The sequence below is a fragment of the Carya illinoinensis genome, chromosome 9 (assembly GCF_018687715.1).
Source record: "Carya illinoinensis cultivar Pawnee chromosome 9, C.illinoinensisPawnee_v1, whole genome shotgun sequence".
Classification (NCBI taxonomy): Eukaryota; Viridiplantae; Streptophyta; class Magnoliopsida; order Fagales; family Juglandaceae; genus Carya; species Carya illinoinensis.
Window position 1 is genome coordinate 9,541,467 of NC_056760.1, and position 9,431 is coordinate 9,550,897.

General features: G+C 34.2%; 2 protein-coding genes across 2 annotated transcripts; both read right to left on the reverse strand.

The window, feature by feature from the left end:
• Positions 1–987: 987 nt before the first annotated feature.
• On the reverse strand, positions 988–4,629 carry LOC122276570 (cysteine-rich receptor-like protein kinase 10). Its single transcript, XM_043086398.1, has 7 exons — positions 3,814–4,629; positions 3,433–3,546; positions 3,201–3,346; positions 2,819–3,029; positions 2,441–2,678; positions 1,692–1,842; positions 988–1,577 (listed from the first exon to the last, which is right to left on the reverse strand). Exons 1-7 carry the CDS (start codon positions 4,601–4,603, stop codon positions 1,263–1,265), a joined length of 1,965 nt encoding a protein of 654 aa, XP_042942332.1. The 5' UTR covers positions 4,604–4,629; the 3' UTR covers positions 988–1,262.
• Positions 4,630–8,581: 3,952 nt separating this feature from the next.
• LOC122276767 (cysteine-rich receptor-like protein kinase 10) lies at positions 8,582–9,198 on the reverse strand (the record flags this gene model as incomplete). The annotated part of the gene is made up of 2 exons (XM_043086672.1): positions 8,582–8,863; positions 9,034–9,198. Coding segments are annotated over 2 exons (447 nt in total), but the record flags the coding sequence as incomplete, so codon positions are not given.
• Between the last annotated feature and the right edge of the window lie 233 nt (positions 9,199–9,431).

Here is a 9,431-nt window from a genome sequence, read left to right on the forward strand (position 1 = left end):
TTTCTCTTTTCTGGTGGTATCTTTTTATGTTTCCTAAACCTGAGGCTAAGACGGCAATAGACATAGACATATTTTCTGGTCAAATGAACATAGAGAGGTTTGTTTTAAACTTGAAAAACAAATGAAATGAATAAAAAGTGCCTTACACATGGGATGTGCAAGATGCAAAATATTTTATCTCTATAGGCAAGATCAAAGTTTCAGTTTTTTTAACCCCAATCATTATATCCCATCTCCCTCGCCCTCTCTCTCTCTCTCTAATCTCCATGTGAATGCCATGGTATTTTCTCTCTCCCCAATCCCTCCATAACCCCCTTTTGCTTTCTCTCTCTAAGAATTCCTCCATTTCTCAATCTCTCTCTCTCATTAACATCTCTCTGTACAATGCCCAAAGTTTTTTCCTAAATACCAGCAAATTATTAAATCGAAACCCAATATCCAACAAGATAATCACATCCACAAAACCCTAATGTAAGAGAAAATGATGGAATGTTAACAGAAATACCTGGAGGTCGAAGTCGCTGGAAACACACAGAAATAAAAAAAAAAAAATACAATGAAAAGTTTTGAAACCAATTGGTGGAGCTCACCCAAAACTGAGAAACCAGCAATCCATTTACGTTTCAATTCTTTCTTCATTTCCTTTCTTTTTATTTTCGTTGGTTTTAATATAATACCACGTGGCAAGCCACATCAAGCGGGAGGGAGAAGCAGGAGAAAGGAGCGGTGACTGTAGAAGTACTCTTTTATTTTTTCGTGTGTACTTGGTGATCTTCGATCAGAGTTACTTATTTACTGAAGAGCAATGCTACATGCAGTCGTGGAATTGCAAACGCCGCGCAATCGCTTTGAAAAAGAGTGGGGTCCACGATTAAAAAGTTAGTTTTTTTTCATGTGGGTCCTATATTAATTCAGTTTTTTAAAGCGACTGCACGCCGCTTGCACAACCACGACTGCAAATATCATTTCTCTTTATTGAAATGGACAGTCAAAATTGGATATTTAGAGAATCTTATTACGCAACTCGAGGTGAATATAAAATCATAAGTTTTTAAGAATAGGACATGGCTTGGCAAATGTAACATCTGCCACATTTACATTGAAGAGTCAATTACAAGAAGCATTACTATTGATCCCTATCTATATAAATATTAAATAATATTATACATTTTAAGTGTTTTTTTTATTATTATTATTGTGCACTACACATCCACAAGACAAGGCATTAATGAAGTTTAAATCCATTTGTAGCGCTTCATCGATCACCGTGGCCCAACATTGGAAATCGACAAGTCATTGACGGAGAGAAAGCCTGGACTACTCGTTTCATAGTGATCAGTGAATCTGCCCACAGAAAAGGCAGGTTGTTGAGGTTGGCAAAGAGACGTTGTAGTACTGTCACTTTTCAACATTACAACGACTGATGACATTGTTGGCCTTTCATTTGCATCTTCTTGAACACACAATAAGCCAATATGCAAGTATCTTAGAAATTCGTCCGGGCTGCACGACTCCTCCTTCAACATAGGATCCATCAACTCCAAAACATGATTTCCTTCATTCCATAGTGTCCATGCCTGCACAGTTAATATTTAATGCATATGTTTAGACAAATTTTGGCGTCCATATAATTAGCTTCCAAAGTATAATCTAATTAATTATCCTTGTCCAGCAAAAAGAAAAATACTTACAAATGCAACGAGACTAGGAGCACGTTTTGTTCTATGGAAGCCAACATTTCTTCGCCCAGTTATAATCTCAATCAAGAGCACTCCAAAGCTAAACACATCAGACTTAATAGAATACGTTCCTTGCATAGCATATTCTGGAGCCATGTACCCACTGCCAAATTATATATAAAAGAATGACAATATATTTCGAAGCATATATATAAATAAAAGAAATCAATAATCCAAATTCTCTCATTTTTATCTCAAGATCTGATCTGTTGTATTAGGGATTATTTGTATTGAATTCACAATTCAGCAATGTGCTTATATCCACAAAAAGGAACTTGTCGAACCATATAAATCTTATGTCATGTACGATTGATTCTATTTTTGTTTTTTTTTCCCCTCCTATTGTTCCTAAAAGTGCTTATTTCCTAGAATACATAGATGCATAGATATTTTTGTGTGGAAAGGCACTAATTAAATAGTGATATCGTTATTTTGATTAACTTTCGTTGTTCTGGTTATAGAAGAAAAGTTTGACTATTTAGACTCTTTTTTTTTTTATGGTTTTTAAGTATTAAATTTAATTTGTTTGATTGTAATGATCATTTGTAAAATCTGTAATATAGAAGTGAGGAGTTGTTTTTATACACACAATAAATTTATATTATATATGTGTGCATGGCATGCGTGCTATGTAATAAGACATCCAATTTATAAATTCAAGGAATTAATGGAATCGACAAATAAGAAAAAATTGTACTCACAAAGTCCCTGCAATTTTGGCGGTATTAGCTTCACCTTCGGTCCCCGCAAAGATTCTTGCCATTCCAAAGTCTGCGATTTTGGGGTTCAAGTCGTAGTCCAATAACACATTGCTGGCTTTTAGGTCCCTATGAATGATTCTAAGTCGAGAATCCTCGTGAAGATAAAGAACTCCTCTTGCAATTCCACCTATTATATTAACTCGTTTATTCCAATCCATTTGTGCGCGTCTACTTCGATCTAACCATCAAAACCCCAAAGAAAATTAGTTTATATTTTTAAAATGATCGAAACTCATTTATCATTATTTCAAGCTTGTCCACTGAGGGAGGACAAAATAAAAAGAAGAAGAAGACAAGCCGGGGAAGAAATTAACGAACCAAAGAGAAAGACATCTAGGCTTCTGTTGGGCATGAATTCATAAACAAGCAGCTTTTCCTCTCCGTCTATGCAGAAACCAAGAAGCTTGACGAGGTTTTTGTGTTGAAGCCTCATTATTAGTAGAACCTCATTTGTGAATTCCTCTGAACCCTGCTCGGAACAGCAGGAGAGCCTCTTTACCGCTACTTCCTTTCCATCACTTAGGATACCCTGCAAAATACATATATAATTTGCTTGAGAATACCTTAGCTGCTTTTATCGATCAATAAACATAGAAGGTCAAAGGATACTTTGGGGTGTTCCAGACTTAAGCAATCAAGAAATCTCGACCGTCTTCATTAGTACTAATAGTCTCCTATTTTGTAGAAAGCTAAATGTTACCTTGTAAACAGGACCAAAACCACCTTCACCAAGCTTATTTGAATCAGAGAAGTTGTCAGTAGCTGCTTGTATTGATGCCAAATCAATACGTGGAAAACCTGCATCGCTTCTAGTATTTGCTTGTCGACTGATACCTTCTCTCACCCCTGTACAGAAAAAAGAAGGGAGGTATCACTGGTGAAAAAAAGGAAGTACAAAATTGTAAAGCAAACCCAGTGATATTTGTCTTTACGTTTTATAGCCTTTTTCTTCACAAGGCAATAAATGAAGGAAGCAAAAAGCACTAGCGCAAAGCAGGCTGATACAACCATGAGGGTAATGATGGTCCTCATTTTCTTTCCACCGCCTGCATTTGAAGGCAATCATTTGTCAGGCAGCCAAAATGATCATTTTTTTATTTGAATGATTTATTAGTTTGTTTTCTTGCCACAGTTTCAAATTCACGTGGCTTATACAGTTCTATTGTTCTTTTGAGCCCTAAAAGTTCGAGCGAAGTCCCATTAAAACAGGCGCAATCATTGGTGTTAGACGTTGTTAGTGTGATAAAACTAATCTGTAATAGCAGAGGGTGTTGTGGACAAATATATATATATATATATATATATATACTTACTTGCCCCTTGATCATTAGTTGAACTTGGAGATTTAGATGCGTCCCCATAAAAGCTGTATAACTCGTACCTCAAGTAGCAACTACGACTAAGAAGTCTTGCTCCAATAGAGAAATAGCAGCAATTTAATACATCAGTTATGGCCGTCTGAAGGCATGAATTACAGCCATCACCGGACAAGTCTCTTGTGCACTGCACGAGAGCATATATTGTTTTATCCTCAAAGGCTGCCTCTCCGGTAGCATACATTAATTTTGCTGAAAGATTGAAAGCTGATGCCTCCGTCGTAAGGTTATTCAAAGTCTCCTTAACAACAGATTTGAACTGTTCTGGTTGGGAAATATTCTGCTGGTTATCTAAGCCAATGTTTCCTGTAACATTCACTTGGCCAAAGAAATTTTGGTTGGAATAGCGCAGCTGGCATACCTCCTCCCATACAACTGCTTCCCTTGTGTTTGGGCAAACTTGCAAAATGTCTTGTGCAGCGGTTGCTATGCAGTCCCGGCAGGTTTCATTTGTGATATAATTGAGGCACATGTGGGCACCATAAACATGATCTGTGCCATTTCCTGTAGAGGAATCGTAGAATTTGGAAGCAGAAGCATTTGAGGTTAGAAAATGGAGGACATCGTTTAGATTCTTTTGAAATTGATCACCATCAGTATAGTTACTTGTGTTAGGACAAAAGCTATAAGGAGGGTCGGCATAGGCCAGATCCCATGGGAGGAGGGCGAGAAAAGCAGAAAACGTAAGCAATTGAATGAATTTTGGACTGATGTGGGGATGATTCATACTTTGCTGAGTACTTCAACTCTGATATATAGTGGCTAAATCTCTCTCTATGTAGTGGCTGAAGGTGCTTTTGCTTCTGTTATACCTTAGCGGCCACAACCAAAAAACTCCATTCTTGGAGCAAGTATTTAATCAACGGCTAATTGCTTCGAAGGATTCTTAGGCTAAAATTAAGTCAACCCTTCTTCTAAGGTTAAAAATCAAACCACGTTGTGGAAATTGAAAATAATATATATTGCCCATGAAAGTAGAAATTCATTAATGACTTTTTGGTCATCATTTGGGCAATTCCAAAGGATTAAATTTCAAAGTCATTAATTAAATATTAATACTACCAAACCACTAGCTAGCACCCTTCTGACATATTTTTCTTAGATCATACTTATCAAAATGCAAGAGGATTATATTTTAATTATTCATTAAACTAATAATTAATGAAGTAGCTGTCATGACTGATGCCGATAGTGATAAACAAAACGATGTTATTCAATGAACCATGATTAGTTGACTTCTTTATTGTTTTTCATGATGACCCTGATCTTCTTTGTTAGATTTGTCAACTTTTTTTTTTTTTTTTATTGATTTTCTTACTGATTTCCGCTCCTTGGATATGATCATTTTAAAAAGAGTAGTACTGTACATTACATTTTTTTATATAATTTTTTTAAATAATTATTTAATGGTAATAAATATATCACATTTTATTTAATAGAATAAAAATAAGATAGTAGTATAATGTATAGAATTTTCCTTTTGGAAAACAATATGCGCGCATTCGATAAAAGTTGCTAATTCTTATTTTATTTTATTTTATTTTTTATATATTTTTACTTAATTATTAAGAAATTATTTTTAAATGAGTTTTGTGAAAAAAATTTTAATATTATATAAAATATATATTTTATACTTTTCATAGAAATTCTCAAATCACTCTGGCCTTAGCTCTAGTAGGACCATGACTTTTAGACAAAGTAGCAGCTCTCTATCGTAAATTTTGACATATCAGATTTTATTTTCTTCTAACCTCTGCTATTTTCTCATTTCTCTCATTTCTTTATTTCTTAGAGGTCTATAATTTTCATCTCATCTTATTTTATCATTATAATTTTTTCAAATTCTCATTAAAAATATAATAAACAATTCTACTTTTTTAAATCTCAAACAATAATAATACGAAAAAATAATATTTTAAACTCTTATCTAAAATTAAAAATTATCATCTCACCATCCAAACTTACACATATTAGTAATATATGTATGACATCCCCGTATCAAAATATATATATATATATATATGTGTGTGTGTGTGTATGACAGAGCGCATTCCTCATTACTAGAAATCATCAAATTATCAGATTATTTCGACCATAAAAAAGAGAACTCTAAACAAAAGACAATGATGTATTTATTGTTTTCCATATATATATATATATAAAGCTCGAGAAAAAAAAAATCTGATAGCTAATTGGCTTAATTGCATGATCTAATTAATACATGTAGATTAAGTATAATTGGCTCCAATTATTCCTATAGTTACCTAGCTATCGTTCTAATTCCACCCAACGCATAGTCAAGATAATGGACCAGATTTTTCTTTTTATTTCAGTTTTTTTTTTTTCAATTTTTGTAGTAGTTATATTTATAGGTTTGTAGCATATTTTTTCAGTAAAGCAGGTTTCTTTTTAGTAAAGCAAATTTTTGCAATAGTAACATATTTTGGAATAAAAGTATAAAACAGATTTTTTTTTATATAAATAGATTTTTTTTTTTTTTTACAAATTTGTATTTTATTAAAACCGAAAAGCTGAATTGAACCAAGTTGGAACTAGTAAAATTAGATGTACTGGTTCAGGAAAGTAATAAAACTGATACATACCGGTTCAATTTTAAATTTTATCCAAAACTGGACCGAACCGGTTAGACCTCTAAAACCAATTGGAGAGGTAGTGCAAAATTAGCTGATGGAGAGAACTTATCTTCTGACCGGTTTTACCACGTTAGTAGGCGTGCGGGTTCAAACCGGATTAGGAATACAATTTTCCTTTTAGATAGCTGGTTTGGTTTCTCAATTGGCCATTTCAGTTAACTGTTGCTTTCATATTTCTTATCATTTGAAATTTCTCAAAAACGAAAAGAGAAGTCTATGATCACCTATTCTAATTAGGACGTAGCTAGGATATTTTTTTCCTGTGTACTTGGTCTTCAAAATGGAGTTACTTATTTATATTTAGAGAATCTTCTTACGCAACTCGAGGTGAATATAAAATCATAAGTTTTTAAGAATAGGCCATGGGCAAATGTAACATCTGCCACATTTACATTGAAGAGTCAATTACAAAAAGCATTACTATTATTATGATCCCTATCTATATAAATATTAAATAATATTATACATTTTAAGTGTTTATTATTGTTATTATTATTTATTGTTGTGCACTACACATGCACAAGACAAGGCATTAATGAAGTTCAAATCCACTTGTAGCTCTTCATCGATCAACATGCCCAATATTGGAAATCGACAAGCCATTGACAGAGAGAGAGCTTGGACTACTTGTTTCGCAGTGACCAGTGAATCTGCCCACAGAAAATGCAGGTCGTTGAGGTTGGCAAAGAGACGTTGTAGTACTGTCACTTTTCAACATTACAACGACAGATGACATGGTTGGCCTTTCATTTGCATCTTCTTGAACACACAATAATCCAATATGCAAGTATCTTAGAAATTCGTCCGAGCTGCACGACTCCTTCAACATAGGATCCATTAACTCCAAAACATGATTTCCTTCGTTCCATAGTGTCCATGCTTGCACCATTAATATTTAATGCATATGTTTAGACAAATTTTGGCGTCCATATAATTTGCTTCCAAATTAAGTATAATCTAATTAATTATCCTTGTCCAGCAAAAAGAAAAATCCTTACAAATGCAACGAGGCTAGGAGCACGTTTTGTTCTATGGAAGCCAACATTTCTTCTTCCAGTTATAATCTCAATCAAGAGCACTCCAAAGCTAAACACATCAGACTTAATAGAATACATTCCTTGCATAGCATATTCTGGAGCCATTTACCCACTGTCACATTATATATAAATGCATGACAATCTATTTCGAAGCACATATATAAATAAAGGAAATCAATAATTTAGATTCTCCCATTTTTATCTCTAAATCTGACCTGTTATATTAGGAATTATTTATATTGAATTCACGATTCAGCAATGTGCTTATATCCATGAAAAACACATTGATTTTATTTATTTATTTATTTTTTCCCTCTATTGTTCCTAAAAGTGCTTACTTCCTAGAATACATGGATGCATAGATATTTTTGTGTGGAAAGGCACTAAATAGTGCTATCGTTATTCTGATTAACTTTCGTTGTTATGGTTATAGAAGAAAAGTTTGACTATTTAGACTCTTTTTTTTTTTATGGTTTTTAAGTATTAATTTTAATTTGTTTGATTGTAATGATCATTTGTAAAATCTGTAATATAGAAGTGAGGAGTTGTTTTTATACACGCAATAAATTTATATTATATATATATGTATGCATTATCGAGTTAAAAATGAAAAATATGTACATGGCATGCGTGCTCTGTGATAAGACATCCAATTTATAAATCCAAGGAATTAATGGAATCGACAAATAAGAAAAAAGTGTACTCACAAAGTCCCTGCAATTTTGGCGGTATTAGCTTCACCTTCGGTCCCCGCAAAGATTCTTGCCATTCCAAAGTCTGAGATTTTGGGGTTCAAGTCGTAGTCCAACAACACATTGCTTGCTTTTAGGTCCCTATGAATGATTCTGAGTCGAGGATCCTCGTGAAGATAAAGAACTCCTCTTGCAATTCCACCTATTATATTAACTCGTTCATTCCAATCCATTTGTGCGCGTCTACTTCGATCTAACCATCAAAACCTCAAAGAAAATCAATTTATATTTTTAAAATTATCGAAACTCATTTATCATTATTTCAAGCTTGTCCACTGAGGGAGGACAAAATAAAAAGAAGAAGAAGACAAGCCGGGGAAGAAATTAACGAACCAAAGAGAGAGACATCTAGGCTTCTGTTGGGCATGAATTCATAAACAAGCAGCTTTTCCTCTCCGTCTATGCAGAAACCAAGAAGCTTGACGAGGTTTTTGTGTTGAAGCCTCATTATTAGTAGAACCTCATTTGTGAATTCCTCTGAACCCTGCTCGGAACAGCAGGAGAGCCTCTTTACCGCTACTTCCTTTCCATCACTTAGGATACCCTGCAAAATACATATATAATTTGCTTGAGAATACCTTAGCTGCTTTTATCGATCAATAAACATAGAAGGTCAAAGGATACTTTGGGGTGATCCAGACTTAAGCAATCAAGAACCCTCGATCGTCTTCATTAGTACTAATAGTCTCCTATTTTATAGAAAACTAAGTGCACCTTGTAAACAGAATCAAAACTACCTTCACCGAGCTTATTTGAGTCAGAGAAGTTGTCGGTAGCTGCTTGTATTGATGCCAAATCAATACGTGGAAAATCTGCATCGATGCTAGTATTTGCTCGTCGACTGATACCTTTTCTCACCCCTGTACAGAGAAAAGACGGGAGGTATCACTGGTGAAAAAAAGAAGTACAAAATTGTAAAGCGAACCCAGTGATATTCGTCTTTACGTTTTATAGCCTTTTTCTTCACAAGGCAATAAATGAAGGTAGCAAAAAGCACTAGCGCAAAGCAGACTGATACAACCATGAGGGTAATGATGATCCTCATTTTCTTTCCACCGCCTGCATTTGAAGGCAATCATTTGTCAGGCAGCCAAAATGATCCCTTTTTTTTT